The following is a 24,831-nucleotide window of genomic DNA, read 5'->3' as shown; positions in this document are numbered from 1 at the left end:
CTCCTTGCGGTGACTCCTGGCAACCTTGTCGGGGTAGCCTTACACACACTTCCATAGTTACCCAGGTGGGGTTGCTTGCTTCTGACAGGAGAGGGGCTCTCATTTGGAGCTCTCCCCAGGAAATAGCCCCACATACACTTCAAGATTAAAGCATCCCCATTCACACCCTCTGTGGGAACATTCTCAGGCTTATTGGGAATCATGTGTGGATTGGACACATGTCAGCGTCTCATGTTGAGGTGGAATGTAATTAGGATGGCGGAAAAAATTCCTTCCGTCTCCTGGGAATGCTGGAATAATGAGCCATCAAGAGGGGCCCTGGGAAGTTGGCAGGGGCTGCTGACCTGAGCCGAAGTGCGGATCATTCATTAGCTCAAGATGCCCGCGGTCTGGGCTGCATTAAACGAGCGGGCCTGTTCCTAAGTGGGAGGCGGGAGCCAGGCTGGAGAACTTGAAAGCCTGCCTCCACCTTCAAAGTGGGGATGCGAGCAAGCCATCCCTTCCTGGGCTGGGGCCGGAGGAAGCCAGCCTTCCATTGAGGCTGGGGGGTTGGCTGCCGAGGCTGGGGGTGTGTGGCTGCCGAGCCACGCCCAGGTGACAGAAGATGCTCCTGGAGCAGGGCTGAGGCCAGGGCCCGGCCGGGGCAGGCCAGAGCGGGGGCGGGAGAGTAGCCAAAGGGCCTCACTAGGAAGGCAAATTCAGAGACTAGCCATGGGAGAAGCTCTGGCCTGGACTACCCTAAGCCAATGCCCCTCTAGGGCCTTGACGGTCACCCAGATAGGTCCTCTTCCTATCCTACCCTCCCATGGAGGTACGAAAGGCCAACAAAGAGGCCAGCTGTGACCCCAGCCTGGTCTGCCCTGCAGTCCCAGGACACCCCCTCCTTTCCCCCTCAGACCACCAGCTTATCCCCAAATGGCACCCCCAACGCCCTCCACTGCAGAACAAGCTGTTTCCCCAGCAGCCGCTGTCTGTCCTTTCTGTCCTCATTCTTAGGCAGAAACTCCCTGTGGGCCTCCTCAGCTGGGAGCTGGGCACCCTCACCTCATCAGGTCTGCCCCGCCCCAGGCATTGAGGTTCTTGCACCTTCCTTCCTCTCTCTTCTCTACAGGGGCTAGAACCCAGGACCTTTCATATATGCTGGGCAAGTCACCTACCGCTGAACTGCACCCTCGCCCTCTCCTCCGTTCTTTCTTTCCTGTCTTTTCCCTTTTCTCAGTCTGGGGTTCTCCACTACTCCCGCGATTGCAGGGGTTCCATTTGCTCTCCACTCAAGAGTTGCACCCTGGGTTCTTAAATATCTGGACAGGTTCTTTCCCTGATGCACCCCCCACAACAGTGCCATCCACTAAAATGGCCACGGCAGCATCTACAATGGTCCGTGGTCACTGCCTAGGTAGAGGAAGCAGCCGGGACTTAAAGCCTTTACTCTCCGGGCCACGCCCCTTCCTGTCTCGGGGTTCTCACGTACCAGGTCCCTCTACTATACAGTCTCTGGCTTTCTAATGCCTATGTAGAGATGTTAGAGGGGTCTTCAGGACTGGCTTCCGACAAGTAGCACCCTTTAGAGAATTCCCACCCCTGCAAGACCTTTTCTTACTCTATCTCACCTCAAAAGGCATTTTTTTTCATATAAAATCTTTGAAATGGCCATATTTCTTTTCTTCTCCTTCCTTCCTTCCTTTCTTTCTTTCTTTCTTTCTTTCTTTCTTTCTTTCTTTCTTTCTTTCTTTCTTTTTTTTTTTTTGGTTTTTCGAGACAGGGTTTCTCTGTTGCTTTGGAGCCTGTCTTGGAACTAGCTCTTGTAAACCAGGCTGGCCTCAAATTCACAGAAATCCGCCTGCCTCTGCCTCCCTAGTGCTGGGATTAAAGGTGTGTGCCACCACTGCCCAGCTTGCTTTGTCTTTCTTTCTTTCTTTCTTTCTTTCTTTCTTTCTTTCTTTCTTTCTCTCTTTCTTTCTTTTTCTCTTCCTTCCTTCCTTCCTTCCTTCCTTCCTTCCTTCCTTCCTTCCTTCCTTTCTTTCTTTCTATTTTTGAGATAGGGTCTCTGTGTAGACAAGGCTGGCCTCAAACTCAGAGATCCACCTCCTGAGTGCTGGGATTAAAGGTGTTCCCCATCACTGCCAAGCTGAAATAGTCCTATTCAATGACCACAGTTTTAGATCACGTGCTGGGGGGATTTAAGGTCCCAGAATTCTAAATTCAGATGACCCCACCTGCACTGAGATCCTCTTGACCCTGAGGGGCATCAGTCACTTTCCCATGGGCTTCTTGTCCTCCTTAGCTCAAACTCCATTCTGGTCCTAGGGACCTGAGTGATGGGAACCGTGAACAGAGGAGAGAGAGGAGGGGCACAGCCTAGGAGGTGATGGGCTAGGATTCCACAGAGGTGGCCTGCGTAGGCCCTGCTGGCAAGGGAGCAGGGCCTGAGGTGAGGGTGCCGCAGTCCACAGACAGGTTAATGGCTCCTGCTTTGTACACAATTGAATTTGTCCTTCTGAGCCTTCTGGCTTTGGAGAGGGGCCTCTTCTCCTGGGATCTCAGCTTGACTCCCAGAGCCACAGGGCCTGGACCAGCTGGGCTTGATTCAATCAGGAGAAATGAGGAACAGTGGGCTCACAGACATCTCCGTGCCCAGAGGAGCTGGTGGCTCCACCAAGAAAGATAAAGAGAGCTGATGGGGTGGGGACAGGCTCATCTCAGGCCTCCTGGCCCTGCGTATCTCTTAGGAAAGCAACTGCAAAGACTGACGGCCTCCCTGGCTCCTATAATACAGGCGCAGTAGCCTGTATCGGGCACCCTCCTCCCCGGCCGTCTTCCAGCGTTTCTCAGAGCTGTTTGTAGAACTGATGAAAGAGCAGCTGGGGCCTAGTCTGCTCTCTCTGTATCTGTGAGGTAGTGCCATGTTAGGACCAGGGGGTGCAGCAGGTGTGCTGTGCTGGAGTAGAAACAGACAAACAAAAGAGACTCTGTCCTCTCTGGGCTGTATCTTTTATGTGTATCAACCCAACTCTGAGAGCTCTGATGTTTCCCCTGTGCGCGAGGCAAAGGAAACAATGGGATGGTTGAAAATCAGCTATGGCTCCTATCTGGCATGCTCTCTCCTAGCCTCTAGGCTTGCCTAGGTACTGCCTTCTGTTTCAGAAGCCCTCTCCAGTCCTCCCGGCACCCCCACTGAGGCCGACCTTCGTCTGAGGTTTTCCTTCCTACTCTTCCATGCTCCAAAAGTGTTCCTTCCTGTGCTCGTCATCTGGGCGTCTGTAGTGTGGTAGATGGCTCTATGTAGAGCTCTACCAGACCATCAGTAATTGTTGAGTGCCCGGCACTGTCTCGGGGACAGGGAACACATAAGCAGATAATTAAAGAAGGTAGTCTTGGAGTGTGGAGTGCTGAAAGGAGAATAGCGGAGCGGGGAGGTGATGTCTGATCTGAGACCTGGCTGCCAAAACAGAGATGGCCCACAAAGGCCCTGCCTGAGACAAGCGGCCTTGTAGAAACAGCCAGTGTTAAAACCCCAAAGTAAATGTTACGTGATTCTGATTGCATGAACTGTTCAGAACAGGCAAATCCACAGAGACTTAAAGGAGATTCGTGGCTGCCAGGGGTTTGGGGAGGGGGTGTGGGGGTGACTGCTAATGGATATGTGGTCTCCCTTTGGAGTAAGGGAAATATTCCGGAACTAGATAATGGCTGGCCCCATGCTGTGAGTGTGCTACGTGCCACTACCGTTTGCTTTCAAGTGGCAGATTTTATGGTTTACATGTGTAGAAAGCGAAGCCAAACCATCAAGGCACCAAAGCTTGCTCTGACCTAGAGTGGCTAGTGTAGCTAGTGCCAGGGGTGTGGCTGGTGCAGGGGCAGACTTAGGATGGTGCTGGAGGGAGATGGGCCAGTACTGAAGACACGGTGGACTGATAAGGAGTCATATTTTATTGCGGTGCAAGCGGAAGCCACTAGAAGATTCACATGATTATAGTTTCCTCTTGTTTTTGTGGTGCTGAGGAGCAAAGCGGGGGCACTGCATAGGAACGGCGAGTGCTGTATGACTGAGCTGCACCCCTAGCCCCATACTTAACTATTTTTGAAAATATTTCTGGCCGTGGAGCAGATTGTGGTTGTGATGGAGCAAAAATAAAAGCAGAAGCTCCATCAGAGAAGCCATGGTATGGTCTGGGGGAGGGACGACAGTGGGTGTGGGCGGGACAGAGTGGATCTGGGGAGGGATGACAGTGGGTGTGGGCAGGACAGAGTGGGTCTGGGGGAGGGACGACAGTGGGTGTGGGCGGGACAGAGTGGGTCTGTGGGTGTGAGCGGGACAGAGAAATGCCTGAGGGGAATGTTCTGAGAGGAAACCAGTGGGAGTGAGGGAATCGAAGGAAAAGAGGATGAAAGAAAGGGAGGAATGGGAACTAACCTCTGCATTTCAACCTGAGCAACCAAGAGAAATGGCTTCATCAGCCTCTGGGATGGGGAAGCCTGTTAGGAAACACTGAGGATTTGGTGGGCCTGACTTGCTGGGTAGATAGATAGCCTTGTGGTGACGTCAGCGACAGCCTAGTGGTCTCTTGTGAGCTTCAGGCCTAGCACCAGATCTCACTCCATGGAGATGGTGCTGAAAATGTCCCAGTGAGTTCGCTTGGGGATTGGCGCGACTACAGGGGAGAGGAGCAGGGGCTCAGTCCTAGAGAACAGGGACACATAGGTGAGATCAAGGAAGAGCGGTGCACTCAAGGAGAACCAGCCTGCAAGATGGAAGGCAACGGCCAAGTCACGCTTCTGAAATGGAGAAGGAAGTGTTTCCAGGAGGGACAGGGGCTTTACGAGCGAGTGTAAGCCCAGCCTGGACTGGGTGAGACCCTGTCTCAAACCATCACCGGTGAGCAAATGAAGAGGAAGTCCCCATTGGGTGTAGCCTTAGGATAGCAGGCCTGCCTTCCTGGTGAGCTTGAGAGCGCTCAGAAGCTGGGCATTAAAGACTGGAGGGTAGGAGTGGCTGCACCTGTTCTTGGCAAAGGCTGAACAGAGCATAAGGGGTTGAGTTAGGATTTGACATGGAAGGAAGTGGCCAAGGTTCTGGGCCACCCAGGAAATCAATGGTATCATCGAGTGAAGGGTGGTTGTGGGGATCCGGTGGAGCCTAGTACCTGGCACATTCTAAAGGGGCCTTTCCCTCCCTCTGATCCCCTTTGCCTCTCAGGGGGTGATTCATATTTCAATATATTCCAGCTGAAAAGGGATCCCACTTAGAGCAGGTGGTAAAGCCAGTACATGGAAATTTGATATATTTTGACTAATGCATTTTGAAATTTGAAAACTGCAGACAATTTTATTCAAGATCCATTTTTATACCAACTCATTACTGGGAGAAAAAGGCAAAAGATTTCAGTTTTCCTGTGGACCCAGCCCTGTCACCACTAGGCCCTGCTAAGCAGGCTTGACCTGACCAGGTCAGCCTTGCATGCAGCCACTGCCTGCCTCAACCACCAAGCCCCCGCTGGAAACCTCTTTCTTTAGCAACATCTTTCAAGGATCCCTCTGGGGGTTACTAGTCCAATTTAATCTGACCTTCAGCCCCACCTCTGTCATGCCAACTCCAGCAAACCCCTGGGGCCAGCACTTAAGACAAGTTTTGTGATACAGACATGGGGGTTACGTAGAGTTTCCACTTCCTTCCTCATCTGCCCGTCCTTTCTCCAGCCTCTTGAGCCCGAAGTCTAAGGAGTGGAAGTAAATAATGGAGCCCGGGGAGGAAGGCTGTCCACGGGGGAGAAGGGTAGAGTCCGAGAGAGGGTGGTTCCAGAAGAGGGTATCCAAGTGAGCAGTGCCCCTAAAGAGCCATCTAGCCTTTCGTTATGGATGACAGAGCCATCTTGTTTGAGTCACACAGTTCTACCATGCTGGGCAAACGGCTGTAGTGTGTTGAGCTTCATTGTTCTTACTGGTAAAATGGGGACCCGATTACCTTTCTGGTGATTTGGGCGGGCTGTTCACGAAGTGAGTGTGACAGTCCCTAGGATGCTCAGAGATGGTTCAACACAAGCTTGAGCCACAATCTCCAAGGCAAAGCTCTTGTCTCCAGCTGGCTTGAGGGGAAGGCACCCAGCAGAGAGGGCTGGCTCTCCAAAAGGCCCTGTAGCTGGGGACTTCATTTGTGCGCATCTTAAGGCTAAAGGCTGTAATACAGCTAAACCTTCTAGAAGGTAACTTGTCAGTGTTCATCAAGGGTACTTGGGCTCAATGAAATTGGTCTAGAGAAAGATCAGGAATTTGGATAAAGATGTTGATTTCCATGTTATCTAATTTAACTGACCTTAAAGAATTAATAGATAAATTGACACAGCAATAAATCAAAGTCCCTGACATATAGAGAGGGTGTTTTCCTTCACCCTAGCCCCGCAGCTTCCCATAAGCCTTGCCTCTCAGGATGCAACAAATATCACCAACTTCTGCCTCTTTTTTGTTTTGGTTTAATCTGGAACAGGATCTCATGTGGCCCATAATGGCCTAGGGCTCTGAGCGTCTTGTCTCCCAAGTGCTGGGATTAAAGGTGTGTGCCACCACTGCCCAGCTAGTTTAAAATATTTTTATTATTAATTTTATGTATATGGTATTTTGCCTGCATGCATGTGTGCAAACCATATGGATGCACGGTGTCCTTGGGAGCCAGAAAAGGGTATCATATTCCCTGGAACTGGGAACCACCTTGTGGGTCCTGAGAATTGAACTCAGGACTTCTAGGAGAACAGTCAATGCTCTTAACAGCTGAGCCATCTATCTCTTCTTCGGGCCCTGCCATGAGTTTTCGTTTGGTTTTTGAGACAGGCTTGAACTTACTATATAGCCCAGACTAGCCTCAAATTAAAGATCCTCCTGCCTCTGTCTACCAGCTGCTGGGATTAGATGTACCACAATGCCCAGCTCAGCCATGATAATTTATAGCAGTAAAAAATGAGAGGCATAAATGTTTCGGAGATAAATAAATTATAATGTATGCATAAAATGGGATCATCTGCAGTCTCCAGAAATCTTGCCTGTTAACTCCATCAGTCTTCCTTCTATGTCAGACCTGGGTAGCTGGCCCTGGCTGATTGATGGGAGCTGATTTCCCCACCGCCTTGGGGCAGGGACCACCCCACCCACAGGGCTCCCTCAGGAGCTGCACAGCTGGGTGGAAGCAGAGGGCTGCATATATAACACGATCTCAACTTTATTTCTTTAAATAAAATTTTTATTTAAATTTTATACAGCCCTATATAAATGAAGGAACTATTGAAGGTTCAGCAAGGCCCTGTCAGCGGTCGTCAAGAGTAATGGAAGCACAGTGATCTCCCCCCTCCTTTTACTTCCGAACCGTTTACGTTTCCCCACAGCTGACAAGTGTTATTTTAAAATGAAAGTAAATAATAATGAATGATTTGAAGGAACATTGGATAGGTAAAAAGAGGGATGGACGCCACTCAGGAAGCCCATGCTAAATATGACCCGGCCAGGTCTCCCAGGCCTGGGGCCTGAGGATGAGCAGTTGTGGCCCCCGGAGAACATGCAGTACTCAGGCCAGCAAGGATAGGAGGCAGCCGGAAACCAAGGGCCTGAGGTGCTCATCTGTGGTCTGAAGAATGCGAGATTATGTGGGGATCCAATGAGAAAGGCGTGGCCTGGAGAGCCGCGTTGTCATTTGTCCTAGAGCCCAAGAGTCCAAAAGGAGGCAGGGGGCGTTTGGACCAAGGACAAGTCAGGTGGGATTAGAAAGGCACGTTTGCAAATACTTCCAAACTCCTGGTCCTTTAACAATACAGACCCACCCCTGATGACTCTTTCCTGCCTCTTGCCACACCTGATAGCTAATATCACTGGAGAAAGTCCCAAGATCAGGCTGGCTGGAGGTCCTGACGGGTTCTACCCTCCTGCAGACGGCCCTCAGGTGACCAGAGGAGCTGACTCACTCACCCACAACACCAGATGTCCCTCTTGTCCCTCTCTCCTCTCTCTCTCTCTCTCTCTCTCTGTCCTAAGACTCCCACTCTCATCTCTACCTCCAACTTCAGCAGAGGAGCCCTCCTGCTTCATGGAGAAAATAGGATCTGCCAAGGCTAACTATTGTCATCTCTGAACACGCCATGGTCCCCCATTCCTTGGAGCAGGCATTCGTCAGAGCTCCCCCTATTTTCTGCCCTTTCCTGCCTACTGTTTCAGATTCTCTCCTCCTGAATCATGCTTGTTGGCATGAGAACATGCTCTATTTCTTCCATCTCAAAAAACAAACACTGGGAGGGTGTGGGAGAAGGAGAGCGGTTAATGGTGCCCAGTGCAGTGGGCTAAGAGTAACTTCTAATGTTCTACCACACAGTGGGACGGTGCTGCTTGTCAATTAATTGCAAATCTCAAAACAGCTAGTAGAGAGGACTTGGGATGTTCCCAACACAAAGAATGATAAACATTTGAGGTGATGGGTGTGCTAATTGCCCTGATCATCACACATTGTATACATGTTTTGAAATGTCAGGCTGTACCCCATAAATATGTACAATTATTGTGTAGCGATTTGAGATAAAAACTATAATTTTAAAAAGCTAAAAAAAGAAAAAATAGCTGCCCTTGACCCACACCCCCACAAGGTCCTTCCTGTTTCTCCAACCACTTAATGTCAGAGCTTCCTGTGTGAGTGTGCTCTTGGTGCTCCCTGCCTCCCCCAAGAGGAGTTACCCCTGTCCTATGATGCCAGGCAAGGCCACATTCATGATGTTGACCAATGAAATGTGAGTAGAGATGATGCCTGTCGCTTGAAACAAACATAGAAAGAGCCAGGGGTTGGGCTGTCTTTGTGTCTTTCCCAGAAGTGTTCTAGGTCAAGGATGCTCTTCTGACCCGGCTTCCCACATGGAGCCGTCCCTCATCTTTGTCTGGCAAGCCTTTGTTGCTGGCAGACATGGAGATTCTGAGGCACGTGATATCTGAACACATCCTCCCATGCCCTAGTTGGTCCGGCACCATCACCTTCCTCGCCTCCCCTTCTTTCTCATTTGTCCTTCTCTGGCTTTGGTTCCCACACCCCCTAGAAGTGAGATTGCCACGGGTACCTCTCCATGGCAGATCAGTCAGGGGCTTCCGTCTACAGCTCGCTCTCAGCAGGTCCTCAACACATCAATTCCTCCCAGAAGCACGGGGCTTTGGGGACACCATCTCCTCCAGGGTTGCTTTTGCCTCCTTGAAAACCATCACGTGGATTCAATCCCTCGACCTCTCTCTTGACTGTCCCAGATGACGTCATCCATTCACCCGGACTAAATGCCGTCTCTATGCCGATGGCTCCCAGGTGCACTGCCTCCTCTGAGCTCCTGTGTTGTACATCCAGCTGTTACCAACTACATCTGAGAGGCCGCTCAGACTTCACATGTCCCCAAGCCTGTTTTCTAGGCTCCTTCAGGCTCACAGTGGAGCCACCATGGTCTCCCCCCAGCACTCCCATACATCACAGAGGCTCGTCTGGATATCATCCCAAACAGTTCTCCGTGCTGCCCATTGCTCTCTGCCTCTTGGGCCTCACAACGTCTCTCACAAACTGTAGCCACGGGCCTCCTTGCTGTCTGTCTTACTGTGTGTCAGTCTGTCCTCCTCAAACCCAGTCACATCACCTCTCCTGCAGACTCTGGCTTTTACTTTTATCCCTCATCCCTTCTCCCTTCCCCTCTGTACCAAGCATAGTCCTGCCCCAGGGCCATTGTATCAGCTCCGTGAAGCTGTTCCTCAGTTTATCCTTCTTCCTTGCTTGTTTGTTTGTTTCATTTTCTTTTGTTTTTTTTCTTCTTCTTGAGAAGAAGGGTCGCATGTATCTCAGACTGTTCTTAAACTTGCTACATAGCCAAGGATGTCCTTGAGCTTCTGGTCCTCCTGCTTCTACCTCCCAAGTGCTGAGATTACAGGTGTTCCTCACCACACTTCATTTATGTGTTTCTGGGATTCAAACCCACAACTTTATGCATCCTAAGCAAACACTCTGCCAACTAAGCCACATTGCTGGCCCTTGTTCCTCTTTCTTATCGTTAAGTTGCAACTCAAATGTTGAGCTCCTAGTTTAAGTAGGTCCCATCTTTCATCTAAAGCTTAACCCCTTTGTGCTTCCAGAATTTAATTTGGCCTTTCTTGTCTCACCGCCCCCCCCCACCACCACAGTGGATCCATGGTGAAGGAGCTGGGTGTCCTAATGCTGCAGAGGTAACCATGAGCCCATCCTCTCCCCAAAACAGAGGGGACTGGGGACAGGTGCAGAACAGGGTGGTCAGCAGGTATAGGCTATACTCAGAGACTGTGTCAGCTCTGAACCCCTTTCACTGACAGCCAGGAAGTGGGCGGGATCTCTGGGGGTGGGGGAAACAAGGACTCCTGGCAGAGAGCTGCTTCTTCTCATTGGCTGCTCAGGGTTTGGGGGCATCACCCCACTCTCCCTGCAAACCCCCGCCCCCCAGAACCCTCTGGAACCCGCATGCCTCTGGAACCCCCCATTCAGGCATCTTCATAGTTGCGAATCCCTTCTCAGGTTCCCTGCCCGGCTACACACACCCAGGATACATCGTCACCCAGGTGCAGCTACAATTTGCTACCGTTTGTGGGGAGTGGCAGTTGACTCCACAAGGTTCCTGGGCAGGAGGCAAGTCCCAGAAACCTCCTGGGAAGGATGAATGCTCAGAGCCCTGCAGACCTACCTGCAGGGCTTGATGGCCCCTGTCTGAATTCCAGAACGTGGTGGCAGGAGGATCAAGTGTTCCCTGGCGACCTGAGATCTGTGAAAAGAGGAGGAGGTAAAGGAAATGGCGGTAGCGGTGGTGGTGATGGTGGTGGACATGGCGGTGGGAGGGAGGGGTGAGAGAAACCCACAGCTCCAACCTGGGGCCCTAAAACCAAGCAGTAGGGTCCATTAATATGAGGTGCCACTGTGAGCCGGGAATGAGGCTGAGGGTGCTGGGAGTGGTAAAGACAGTTCCTGGCCTGTGTTTCCCAGAGAGCGCCGTTAGGCACAGGTGGGGATGATGGACTGGGACAAACGGCAGAGCAAGGCGCCTTCCAATGAGCTTAGCCAGGGCTAACCGCCTCTCGGCATATGCTCTGCTAGAGCTCTGGATTCTGGGACCATCCTTAGTTGGGCTGGATCCTGCCAGGATGTGTTGGGAACAGTAGCCTTTGCTAACAAGAACAGTGACACATCTCCCATGCAGCCTGCTCGGGCCCAGACAGGCTCACTGGGCTTCCCATGCCCATAAGGCCTCAGGGAGATTTTGTGGCCCATCTGGAAGTGCCTAGATGAGATAGGATCCCACTGGGGTAGGTGATAAGCTGGGGCAGTGCCTTAATACGGAGCTGCACAGGGTAGCCCCCAGCCCCATCTCTACAGCACCCCTCTGCAGGCAAAGAAGTGAGGCCTGATGAGTAGGAAATGGGAGACCCCCAATTGCTCTCAGGAGAAGTTACCAGTCCAATTAGCATGGTGCTGGCAGCCAGGCCTGTTTCAGGGGAGCTGCCCACTTCTCAGCTGAGAGGGATCTTGGTGCTGGGAGGGCCTGCAGAGGGTGTTTGATTCAGCGTGTGAGGAGAGCAAGTGCTGACGGCAGAGAGGGGGTGAGGACCAAGATAAGACACCTCGGCAACATCCCCAGCCCCAGTATGCACTGCTTCTCCCGGACGCTGTGCCTGAGATGCTGCAGGATAAAGAGGACCTGAGCTCTGGAGACAGATGTGCATTTATATACATGTCCTCAGGCATATGCAAATGCCTTGCATGTGAACTATGTCTACATCCGTAAGCATGCAGGCCAACATGTGTGAGCACATAAGCACTTCAGGGACACAGCTACACAGACATGCACCTAATGCAACGCTCAGATAGCCACAGCCCACGCTTACGCTTTTGGCCGACTCCTGGGCTACATACAGGTACTGAGCCACAGGGTAATATTATAGCAGTATAGACTTGTGAGGTCCTTTCCCTGCCTTTTCCCCCCCTAGGAATTTTTTTTAAGTATTATTATTTATTTACTTGGTTTTTTTCGAGACAGGGTTTTTCTGTGTAGCCCTAGCTGTCTTGGAACTCTCTTTGCAGACCAGGCTGGCCTGGAACTCAGAGATCCTCCTGCCTCTGCCTCCTGAGTGCTGGGATTAAAGGTGTATGCTACCAAATCTTGCCTCTTGTCTTCTTTGATGTAGACATTTCTGTTTGAAAGGCTCTGGTCCTGGCTCCCCTCTAGGGTGACTAAGTTGTTCTGGTTTGTTTGGGGCTCTTCCAGTTTAGTACTGAAAGCCCGGTGCCTCGGGAAGCTCCCCAGTCCCAGGCGAAACTGTCTGTGGTCGCCTGCCCTAGGAAAGCCTGGTATTGGGTCCTTCTCAGAGCTGTCATCATCTGGTCACTTCCTTGATGGACCTAGGGAACCTTGATGAGAGCTGAGTCCGGGTCTCTGCTCTTATCCTGGAGGCTCCGAGCCGCCCCAGGAGTAATCATAACCAGTGTTTGCTGAACACCTACTATGAGCCAGGTCCTGGGCTTAGGGCTTTCTGAGCCTAGAGCTTTCTAAGTGTCATTGCTCTCTTCTGCAGAGACTTGGGAGGGTGCTTCCCTCGCCCAGAACAGGACAGCGGTAGGAGAAAGTAAACAAGTGAATTCTGTTGTGCCTTAGAAGAGGTTGCTGTAGAATAAAATGTGTCAGGGAAGTAGCACCTTGAAAATCAGCTGCTTAAGAGTGGCCTCCCTGCTAAGAAGTCCTGGAGACATACTGGGAACAGTTCCAGGAAAAGGGAACAGCATGGGCAAAGGCAGGAGGCTGAGTGCTTGGCTTATGGCGGGGACACAGTGAAGTCTGTGCAGCCAGGGAAAGGCAGCGTCTCTGGGCCTGTGATCCATCTAGACCTGGGAGCATCTTAGGATTAGATGGGAGCTGTGAAGGATTTAGGGTAAGGGACAGCATAGTCTGACTTTGACTTTCCCTGGACCTCTCTAGCTACTGCTGAAGGAGATGGAGGGGTGAGGCTGGGGACAAAAGGGCCATCCAAGAAGCCATCGCAACAGTCCAGGCGAGTGACAGCAGCCGTGGGTACAGTACGTAGACAGACACTGGACGAATTCTAAAATTAGACCAACAGGATTTCCAGAGTGGAGAATGGGCTGGGGGAAGGAGCCACTGTGGTTCCGAGGTGTTGATCCTGAGCGGCTGAAGTGAGCAGGTCGTCTTCATCCCTGATGGAGGAGCTGCCAGTGAAGGCGGTGGTGGAGGACGAGAGGAGGCTTTGGATGGACTCAGTGAGACAGATGGAGATGTGGGAACGGTGGGTGGTACCAGCGTCTGTGGGCTCGGGGACTGGCCGAGCTTTCGGTGATTGTCCCATTTTGCAGGTGAGGAAAATGAGGGTCCTGCAGAACCTTAAAAGGAGCAGCCAGGACTCAACTTTGGCCTCTGGCTCCACAGTCATGCTCACAGCCACGGGCACCAGGCTGCTGGCCACTCTGCCCAGCGGTTCCCTGGCTAGCTTTCCTGTCTTCAGGGCTGAGCCAGGAAGGAGCCTCTGCTTGGAACACAAGTGGCACAAGTGCCAAGTGGCCTGAGGCGCCAGCAGCCCCAGGAGTGCAGCTGGCCTGGCCCGAGGCCGCCATCCACGCAGCAGAGAGCATTCGGTTAGCATTGATTGCTCAGAGAAGAGCATCTGGCCAGGCTGGGGGCAGGGGAGGGAGCGCTGAAGGCCAGAGAGACTGGCTACACAGCAGAGCAGCCTGCAAGCTTCAGAGAGACCCACTGACCTGCCCGGGGGCCATGAGGAAACTAGCCATGTGGCTGTCCCTACTGCAGGGGTAGGAGGGAGGACAGTCTCTTGGGTGCTACACTGGAGTGACTATCATGACCCTCTGGGGCCTGAGAAAACTGACCAGCCCTATTTGAGGCTGCTCTGCCCACTCCTGGACAGGGAGCTGAGGCTAGAGTCCCAGCCTGAAGGCAGCTAGGCAGGACCCGCCCCGCTGCTGTGTTCTCCAGCTGTGGCCAGCCACTGATGCTCTGGGGACCTCATTTTCTCCTGTGTGGGTGATGCTGCTCCCACAGGGTTATAAGCGCCTCAGTTAAAGGCCTTACTTCGCCAGTTCTCCCACTTCTGGTGGCCAGAGCACCGCAGGCCCCCACTGCACTGGGTTGTGTGGCCTAAGTGTAGCAGACAGGTCCTGCTGGTGTTGGTCCCAGTGCCAAGCTCTCTGCCCTCCCCCACCCCCCCAGCTCTGGCTTTCTCCAGCCCAGTCTGTCTCAGAGGATGGGATTTGCACTGTTAGAGGGGATGGGAAAATACAGGCCCACTTTTCCAGCTCGGCACCTTGGCACGTGCCATCCTGTTGCCTTTGCCTTGTCTCCCATCCCACCAGGTCTGTTCCTGTGGGACCATTCATAGGCACAGCTAGGGAGGTGGCTGTCTATGCTCAGCTTGGCATGAGTTTGGAGTTTGCAGGCTGACCACCTCTCTTACCTGCATGTCCTCTGTGCTGAGTGATACGCTTAGGTATGAGCCAACTCCCCTCACAGCTAAGGCAGGGTCCCTCTCAGCCCAGTTCATGGTCAAATACTCTGGGAAGTTGAGGAACGGCTGGTGTCGCACAGGGGAACCAGTGGCCAAACAATGCTGACTCCTAGCCCAGGGGTGGCAGAGGCTTTCCTCTGGGCTCCTCCCTTAACCTCCCCTATACTCCCTCTGTGGGCATTGCCACCCCATATGCAAATGGGCCATGATGCTGATTGCCAGGCCCTTCCAACACTGGCTTCTGTGACTTTCCCAGACTCGGGGGCAAGTGTGAATGGAAGGAGGAATGAATGAGGCTGTGCAGCCGCTTGGGGAGCTCATGTGCGTGGGAGGCTGGAGGTCTGGGCATCGGGAAGCAGAGCACAGTAAAGGGCATCCCCTGGAGAGGAAGGCAGGGAGAGCTGGGTCTTCTCCCTTCCGCCCCCTCAAGCAGAAGGCAGCCCGGCCCAGGAAGAGCCTGAGGAGTCTGTCAGGAGAGGCGCAGGGCCCCTCCACAGAGACTTGAATTCCTGCTAATTTGCAATCTTAAAATGCACAGCAAAGGTTCCATCCTCATTGTTGGTACATTAATCAGGCAATCAGCAGGGCAGGGCTCCCAAGGGCCTCATGGAGGGGGCACAGAAGGTGCCATGGTGATGCAGTGTCTGCCTTCCTGGGACGAAATCTGCTGGATGACAATCCTAGGACAGCACCCTGCTGGTTCAGACAGGAGGTCAAGAAGGGGCCAGGGCTGGCTGGGACAGTTAGTCCAAGGTCTTGAAGTAATACCACTGGCTTTCAAAGGCATGGATGCAAACTTGGCTGAGCCCCTCAACATCTCCCTCCCATTAGAAGAGATGGAGGTCCTGGAAAGCTTCCTTCCTGGCACGGGCCCTGGCATGAGCCCTGGCATGAGCCCTGGCATGGGCCCTGGCATGAGCCCTGACATGGGCCCTGGCATGTGGGAAAACATTAAAGCACAGGGATTAGGATGCTTTCAGAAGAGCCCTTCACTGCACAGAAAGTGACCATCCCACACAGTCCTTGTGGTCTCGTGACTGCCTGATGATGACAGCCTGTTCTTTGAGGTCACGGGGAGCTGAGCCTGGCCCTGCATCAGGTCTTGGCTAGAGTCCTTTGTCCTCCTTGCCCTCCTTAAGGGCAAACCCCAATCCTGCCTTCACCCTGTCCTGCTATCTTCTTCTCCTACAGTCCACTGTGGGTTAAGAAACTAGTTACTAAGCCCACACCTGAGGTCTGGTGAGGTTTGATTTTATTCCCTAAATAGAGCCCTGGCCTGGTTTCCCCTGTGCACTGGTATTGCTCTGGGTTACCCCGAGGACCCCCAAATTCTTCTGGGATACACAGAGACAGAGCAGCCACAGCATGGGGGAGAGCTCAGCACAGAGCTGGTTGAGGGTGCAGGCAAAAGCACTCTGTAAACTCTGATGAGCTGTACAAATGTTGAATGGCATTAGTGCTAAGCCCACTGCGGCCCTTCCCCGCCTGGAGCTGCAGGCCAGGGAGGAAATGCTTTATTTTCACAGGACCCCCCAGTGGAGACTCTGATTTGTCTCCTTCATTCTAAGACGTGAGACAAGCATTGTGAATGTCCTTGAACCTGGAGTCTGGGCTTTCTCAGAGCGACGGGGCTAGGGCTACTCCTTGGGGAAGGTTCTGGCAAGAATAGCTTTCCGAGAAGACCTGAGCAGGAGAGAGGGTGCGTGCAAGCCGAGCAAGGGGATTAGAGGAGGCCTGTGGGCAGAGAAGCTAGTGTGGCTTGGATGCTGATGCCACAGGGCAGGCTGCCCTCCAACTGGCTAGGGTTTGGAACCTCTCTCACCTTGCCCCCCTCTGCAGCACAGGAGCTCTTGGACAGAGGGTGGTAGGCAGGGGGGCCACCCCCAGGACACCAAGGAGGAAGACTGGCAGAGTAACGTCTCCTAGACATTCTTGGAGAGGGAAATGGGGCAGAGGTGGCTATGGCCTGTGTGCTGTCTAGTGGCTGGGTGACAGAAAGCACTGCAGAGGACCTGCGGAGTATGGCCCAACCCAGAAAGGGTCCTATGCTGTGCCGACACCGCCACAGAGGTCGTAATTGCTCTGAAAATGCAACTGAACCCAATTATGCAAAAACTAAATTATGTGTGATGATTTTTATGTGCTGGAAACATTCAGTTGAAGCTGGGTGATTACAGGGGGACGAGAAGCAGCTGCCACTCTCTGGGAACCCATAACTCCCAACAGCTGGGAGCTGTCACTTACTTACGATGCTGTTTCTGTAGGGATGGGGGGTGATTGGGGTGGCAGTCAAGGTGGAGACCCGCTTGGCCAGAAACCCAGGCAGCCCCTGTGCCTGGGTTGGAGTGGGTCTGGGATCCCGGGTGGGCAGGTTGGTCAGGTGGGTGGCTTCTTTCATCCCACATGATCTGGGCACAGCTGGTAGCAAGAAGACTCAGCTCATATGCCCTAGGCACCCTGCCTCTCCCAAGAGTTCCAGCAGAACAAGCTGAAAAAGAAGGGGCAAGAAGCCAACCAAGGCGGGGTAGGTCATGGCTGCCTGTCCCTTCAGGATGGGCGTCTGTAGGCCTGGAGCCTGTCCCCATCTTCTTGACGCGCCTGTTGGGCCACTTGGGGCAGCTGTGACCCTGGAAAAAGGTAGGTAATGACAATCGTCCATAATGAGGCTGCTTCAATAATGAGTGTGGGCCTATTACCCGACCACAGGCTGGACACATCCGAAAATAATTATTTTAAGGATCCATTAACGAATGCCTAATTAATGCCCAATTAGAGGGAAGCTACAAAGGAAATGCTCTGGACAGTCAAGTGGCGAGGCCTGGTTTCACAGCCGTAGCCTGGCAAACACAAGCAGGGTAGAGAGATGCAGAGGGCCAGAAGGTGAATCAGAGGGGGGCAGCCTCGATCTGGCAGAGGCACAGACCCCAGGGAAGCCGCATGTGTCAGCGGTGGTGTCAGCCACAGTCCCTCGCAGAAACATGCCTTCTCTGTCCACCCATTCAGCTCTGTGAACTGTATTAACAAATGAGGAAACTGAGGCACAGGGGCAGGGTTGTGTATTTGAAGTTTGGAACGCAACACAAACAAGGCATCTTCTGAGGTATGTTTTGGTGCCATGAACGCAATGCCTTACTTATTTTGAGGAATCATTTGAATAAAGTGATCGTTCAGGACTCCAGATGGGATATTTGCTTTGTTATAGTCGTTACTCGTGAAGGCGGCTGACAGTGAGCAAGTGGCAGCGCCGGGACCAGAGCTGGAGGCTGCCATGCTGTGTTGTGGATATGTTCCACCCAGCAGTAGGGCTGATGGCCTGGAGAGGAGTTTGGATGGGGATTGGAGACTTTCAGGACAGAGCTCAAGAGGTGTGGAGATACTGTGGGCCTCAGCCCCAGAACTCCTGTCCAGTCTCCTAGCCTATGCACCCTGTGTACAGGACAGAAGACAGAACCTATGGGCCAAGACGGTCATTCAGCAGTCCCCACTCCACCCTCCGTTCCCAGGCATCTCCCTTCCCCGGGCAGCCCTCACAGTTCTTCTGTTTCTCTCCCCCCCCCCCCCAGGGTGCTGTGTGGAACTGCTGCTGCTACTGCTGCTGGCTGAGGAGCTACCCCTGGGTGGTGGCTGTCCTCGAGACTGTGTGTGCTACCCCGCACCCATGACTGTCAGCTGCCAGGCACACAACTTTGCTGTCATCCCAGAGGGCATCCCCGAGGACAGCGAGCGCATCTTCCTGCAGAACAATCGTATCACTTTCCTCCAGCAGGGCCACTTCAGCCCCGCCATGGTCACCCTCTGGATCTACTCCAACAACATCACTTTCATCGCTCCCAACACCTTCGAGGGCTTTGTGCATCTGGAGGAACTAGACCTTGGAGACAACCGGCAGCTGCGGACGCTGGCACCCGAGACCTTCCAGGGCCTGGTGAAGCTTCACGCCCTCTACCTCTATAAGTGTGGACTGAGCGCCCTGCCCGCAGGCATCTTTGGTGGCCTGCACAGCCTGCAGTACCTCTACTTGCAGGACAACCACATTGAGTACCTCCAAGATGACATCTTTGTGGACCTGGTCAACCTCAGTCACTTGTTTCTCCATGGCAACAAGCTTTGGAGTCTGGGCCAAGGCATTTTCCGGGGCCTGGTGAACCTCGACCGGCTATTGCTGCATGAGAACCAGCTACAATGGGTCCACCATAAGGCTTTCCATGACCTCCACAGGCTAACCACCCTCTTTCTCTTCAACAACAGCCTCACTGAGCTGCAAGGTGACTGTATGGCCCCCCTGGTGGCCTTGGAGTTCCTTCGCCTCAATGGTAATGCCTGGGACTGTGGCTGCCGGGCTCGGTCCCTGTGGGAATGGCTGAGGAGGTTCCGAGGCTCCAGCTCCGCTGTTCCCTGTGCAACCCCCGAGCTGCGGCAAGGCCAGGATCTGAAGCTGCTGAGGGCTGAGGACTTCCGGAACTGCACAGGGCCAGCATCTCCACACCAGATCAAGTCACACACGCTCACCACCTCTGACAGGGCTGCCCGCAAGGAGCATCACCCATCCCATGGCGCCTCCAGGGACAAAGGCCACCCACATGGCCATCTGCCTGGCTCCAGGTCAGGTTACAAGAAGCCAGGCAAGAACTGTACCAGCCACAGGAACCGAAACCAGATCTCGAAGGTGGGCACTGGGAAACAGCTTCCTGAACTACAGGACTATGCCCCTGACTACCAGCACAAGTTCAGCTTTGACATCATGCCGACCACACGACCCAAGAAGAAGGGCAAGTGTCCCCGCAGGACCCCCATCCGTGCCCCCAGTGGGGTGCAGCAGGCCAACTCGGGCACTTCCCTGGGGGCCTCGCTCCTGGCCTGGATACTGGGGCTGGCGGTCACTCTCCGCTGAGGACTCAGGACATCACTACCCAGCACTGCCACATGTCCAGCAAGGAACAGAATCTTTTCCTCTTTTTTTTTTTTTTTTCTTTTTAAGCGGAAAATCTGCTGGGTTTCAGGAAAAGGCTGCTAATGCCTTCAATCACAGTCTGAACCCTTCCTGGTGGATTATAAGCTCAAAGTGTACAGCTCTAGAGAGGAGGGGTAGCCATCTTACCTGGTTGTCCTGGCCCAGCACCTACAGACAGCATCCACTCCAGCACGGTGGTCAAAGGCATACCAAGTGAATGATTAGCCGTGACGGGACATATGCCCTTTGGAGAAGCTGGGCTCTGTGGAATCCTGAGCGCTTGGAAAGAAAGGCCGGACGACCCTGCGTTTTGGGAAGGAGTGGAACTCAGGACAAGGCTCACGCAGAGCCAGCTGGGGCAACCAGCAATCTCAGAGCACTCTTGCTCTTGCCTGAGGCCACCTTGTCAACCTGCCCAGTCCCACTATGTCATCCTCAGTCCCTACCCATGGGGGTAGTGCCTCTCATTCCTGATGTCTCAGGCAGTCCTGGCAGACCTGCTGGGGTCCAAGAACCAATCACCAAAGGAAAGATCACCAGAGGATGATGTTTAGAACTTTACTCGCGATGAGAGTCACTCAGAAGGTGCAGTTTTATACCTGTGTCTACTTATATATATCCTCACACCCTACCCACACACCCACACAATATAAATATATATACATATATAAATATATAAATGCACAGCCCCCCTCCCACTCCTTACCAAACTGTATGTCTTATCATGTTTATAAACTATACGGGAACCTATATTTGCTCAACTACAGATTGTATTGGTAATTTCTAGCAAGGAAAAACAAAAAAAAAAGTTGTGGCATTTTTGGTCTGAATCCCAGCTGGCAGCAATAGTCCCTGGGCTTGCTGGGGCAAAGGTGTCAGTGGGAAGAGTTGAGGAGGAAGAGAAACAGAGAATCACTTCAGGGGACCAACATTCTTAGCTACTTAGAACATCATCTTGTTTTTATATGCAACACATGCCTGTCTGGCACCCTGGAGCACCCCACTACCCCTACTGTAGAAGCTGCAGGCTTTGGGGTGAGATGTGGGAAGTAGCTTGTCAGATGTCAGGGTGCTGGAGGCAAGCTAGGTGGAGCAGCAGAAAGGGCTTTGGGGGTTTTCAAGCCAGCAAACAAGGCAGCATCCACAGTGTTAGTCCAGAGGGTTGGATGGACAGTGTCCTTCTAACGTTTTGCCAGCGATGGTCTGTGCAGGTCAGGAGGCTCTGAACTCTGACCTCAAGGAAGGCTTAGCTGCAATTTTAACTCACTGGCTCTTTGGCCAGTGACCTGCTGAAGGCCCTGAACAGTTGGCAATAGAGAAGACTCTAGTGGCCTTAGCAGATGAGGGCATTTCAATAACCATCTCAGGCGCTCTCCGTTACAGAGGTCTTGTTCCTCCTGATTATTTTGGATATAATCCAGGACAGGCAAAGGTCAGAGGGCTAGACTCAGGGGTCAGAGCCCAACAGGCAGCATGCAGGGAACAGAGCAGGCAAGCCCAGTCAGGCAATAGGGGCTGCTGGCCCAAAGGTCTCCGGCAAGCACAATCTCTTGCGCTTTGCACAAACCTGAATCCCCTACCAGCGAGGGTGTGTGAGGAGGAAGAAATGCTGAATCCAATTAAGAGAGAAAAATAATAAAAAAAATTCTCTTGGACAAAACCCTGTTTTTCATTTCATAACCCCACATTCCTGATGGGGTGGCAGATCCTGGGCTTTGGTGGGGTGGGCGAGCCTGGCCAGGCTTGACTCTGAGAATACAGCATGCTTGTTGGCAGGGAGAGCCATAGGGAACAGGGGCACACTGACTCACAGGAACACACAAGAATATGCTCTCTCTCTCTCTCTCTCTCTCTCTCTCTCTCTCTCTCTCTCACACACACACACACACACCACACACACACACAGTCTTCCCTCACCAGCACAGAACACAATTCACAATTCATTTCCCACAAGCTGGCTGCCCAGGTCAGTACTATTTCTGTGTCTTTCCCCCGCAGAAGGGTTCTAGATCCTTCCGAGCTTGTTCTCAAGAGCCATAGTTGCTAATTCTGGGTGTCAGCAGAAAGACAACAGCCAGTCCTTGGGCCTCAAGTCTCGGAACTGACCAGGCCAGCGGAGGGTGAGATCCTGGAAGCTGCGCCTGCCTCTCTGACATCACAGACGGAGAGTGGAGGGCTGTTTTCAGTATGAGATTCAGGGCATTCACGAGGGGGCCTCGAGCTGCAAAGCAAATAATGCCGTCCTGCCACTGAGCCTGATGGTACCCAGGCTGATGCCCATGTCCCTTAAAATTCAAGCAGGTTGTTATGTTGTTGATTTCATTTCCAACCCCAGGCAGCAAGGCCCTCAGTGGGAAAATCAAAAGTCTGAGCACTTTATTAAATTTTTAGGAAAAGACTTAGCAAGTCCTATATGGTAGAAGCGATTGTCAGCCGGAAGAATGGTAAAGTCTCCTAAAGGCTCCGCCAATGTGTGCCAGCATGATCCCCATGGCCGAGGCCTTCCAGGCTGGGCAGGGGGGCCCAGGACACTGGGTGTATTTTTAGTAGTTTTCTCCCCCAGGAGGTAGAAGGAATGAAGGCCACTGCTGATGACATCATCTGTCACACGGCGGCTCAGACTCTGCGCAGTTAGAACGATGCCGTTGTTCCCAAATCAAAACCAGTTGACTCTAGGAGTCAACTAAATGGAGACTCTCTCCAGGGAGTCAGGCCACTTCCCCCAGTAGCTATTCAGGGCATGGTGCTATAGAGTCCTGCACCCCTAAAGGCTTCAGTCACCCCCTCCTGTCCCTAGTAAGGAACAGAACAGTTCCTCTGCCATTTTTTTTTTAAGTTCATGGATTTTTCTTTTTCTTTTTTTGAGACAGGGCCTTAAACTTGCCATGTAGCTGAGGCTGCCCTTGAACTCCCAATCCTGCTGCTTCTGTCTCCCAAAGTACCCACTCTTGGCTTGATGGAATTTTTAAAAGAGTGTTCGGGACCTAAGGTAGCTTGTTACTTAATAAAGTCCTTGCTGTGCAAACATGAGGAACCGAGTCCCAATCCGCAGAACCTATGTAAAAAGCTAAGCACAGTGCACTCCTGCAATCCAGTGCAGGACAGGCAGGGACGGGAGGGGCCTTGGGAGGGCCCCGCAAGATGGCTCGGCAGATAAAGACACTTGCTGTGTAAGCTTGATGACCCGAGTTCCAGCCACAGAATCCACATGGAAGTGGTAGAATACTGAACCGGCAAAGAGCTCTTCTGACTCTGGGTGCCATAGCACCCACTCACACAGCACAGAACACACTGGTGGTGGTAATAACACATTTAAACGAAAATAAGGCAGAAAGGGATTGAGGGAGAAACCTCTGTACAGCATATATATTGCATCCACACACGTACACATGAACACATCTCTGACATCTCCCATAACCCAAAGCTTTTGTACAAGTATATTCTGCATGTTAAACAAACAATATTCCCAACGCACATAGACACAGACACACACATACACATGTGCCTTCCCCTTTCCTGCCCCTCCTGTCTATCATTAGTCCCCTTTGTCTTCTTAGACACCTTTCTTTTTTAAAAAAATTATTTTATTTTTTCTTTATGTGCATTGGTGTTTTGCCTGCATGTATATCTGTATGAGGGTATCAGATCCCCTGGAACAAGAGTTACAGACAGTTGTGAGCTGCCATGTGGGTGCTGGGAATTGAACCAGGGTCCTCTGGAAGAGCATCCAGTGCTCTTAACTGATGAGCCATCATCTCTCCAGCCTCATATTTCATATCATACAAGCATCATCACCATCATCATTTATGCCCCAGCAATGCTTAAGCAGCCATGGGCAGTTCGTTTATGGTAGTTCTTCAGTTGTTCCTATCCTGGGCAGTCCTGGATGCTTGTGTTATTGTCATACCCAAGGTCCCACAGTCTTTCTTTGTGCTGTCTATCAAGTGCTTTTTGGGCCTTCTTTGCCTTATCCCATGCACTCCTCCAAGCAGTGCTGTCTTTGGGCACCTGCTATCATTCATTCTTCTAACATGGCCGAAGTATCTCAAGCGCTGTTGCCGTGTCCTGTAGTTTACTTCTTCCTGTAGAAGCTGTGGGGCTGTGGATGACTTTGAGCTTCTGGTCCTCCTGACTGTACCTCCTGAGTGCTGGGAGTACAATCATGTGTCTCCACGCCTGGATTATGTGATGCTGGGGATCAAACCCAGCCCCTTGTACATCTTAGATGAGCATCCTAGCAACAGACGTGTCCCCACCCCTACTGCCGCTTTCACTCAGCACTTTTTGGGGAACCCCAGGAGAGATCATCTCTTTCCTTTATTTCACCTCCCCCAGCAGCCCTCTATTCTACAGTGACAAAGGATAGAGCCTGCCGTGTGGGGGCATAGGGTGGTCTCTGGCAACGTCAGACAAACTTCTTCCATGACCCAAGGGCTTGGTTGGCTCTTCATTATTCCTTCAACACACAAACGGACCAGTCATTGTCTATGCTTTGGGGACAGGAAGGTGAGAAGAGAGGATCCCTAAGGAACTGAGAGGAGCCAGCATCCTCAGCCGCTACAGAATTGGAGCCCGTGTTAGCATAGTCTTCCAAAACAAGGGGTTCAGCTGGGGTAAGGGAGCCAGAGAGGGTGTCCAGAAGGAGATGATGTTGTAGCAGTCTCTGAACAGAGAGGTATCCAGCAAAGAATGTGGGAGCCTGCCAGGCTGAGGGCTGGAAGCATGCAGTAGCTCCGCCTCTGAGGTCTCTATAAACAGCTATGGGCTAAGGATGGAAAGCTGTTTGCTGGGGTGCTGGGGGACACTTAGGCAAGAGGGGGGCCCAGGGAGTCCCACCCAGGGACTCTGACTCTGTGGGAAGCAGAGGGAATCTGTGACTCTCCTCCCTGCTCTTCTCCGCTCCTGAGCCTCATCATAAGCACATGGGCTCCCATGGCACCCTTGCCACTGTTCCTCAGCTGTGGATCTCATCAGCACCACTCGCCTGCTGCGCTCAGCCAGATCCCTCCTTGTGCCAGCAAACTGGAGTGCTCCCTGGAAATCTGCCTGGGCCACAGTCCCATTCCCAGACACCTGCTGCTTCCAAGCTCAGAATGTCTCCCATACCACTGTTTAGCATCCACAGCTAGTGTTCCAGGCTTTCCCTCCCTCATGGCGTGGCTCCTCCCTCAGCTGGCCAGACACCCCAGCTGCAGGGAGCCACAGGACTCCCTCTTCTGAGCTCCACCCCTCCTGCTAGGCATGCCCATTACCAGAGAGCCAAGAACCCCATGTGGCAAATGTTGCCTGTACCTAGCAAATCACCTGGCGCTCCACAGGCAGTCAGGGCCCTGGAGGTGGGG

At 52.5% G+C, this 24,831-nt stretch overlaps 1 protein-coding gene across 2 annotated transcripts in view; it reads left to right on the top strand.

The window, feature by feature from the left end:
• The window catches only part of Rtn4rl1 (reticulon 4 receptor like 1), a 76,125-nt gene extending 54,976 nt beyond the window's left edge, over positions 1-21,149 (top strand). Inside the window, exons 1-2 of one of the 2 annotated variants that reach the window (XM_038328200.1) lie at positions 9,942-10,796; positions 18,102-21,149. In XM_038328200.1, coding sequence (XP_038184128.1) covers positions 10,673-10,796; positions 18,102-19,429 — 1,452 coding nt within the window. In that variant the 5' untranslated portion in view covers positions 9,942-10,672 and the 3' untranslated portion in view covers positions 19,430-21,149. Of the gene's footprint in view, positions 1-9,941; positions 10,797-18,101 lie in introns of those variants that run through there. The other variant, XM_038328201.1, reaches the window with a different exon arrangement.
• Positions 21,150-24,831: the final 3,682 nt, after the last annotated feature.

The sequence above is a fragment of the Arvicola amphibius genome, chromosome 4 (genome assembly GCF_903992535.2).
Source record: "Arvicola amphibius chromosome 4, mArvAmp1.2, whole genome shotgun sequence".
Lineage (NCBI taxonomy): Eukaryota > Metazoa > Chordata > Mammalia > Rodentia > Cricetidae > Arvicola > Arvicola amphibius.
This window is presented reverse-complemented; position numbering and strand designations above follow the sequence as displayed.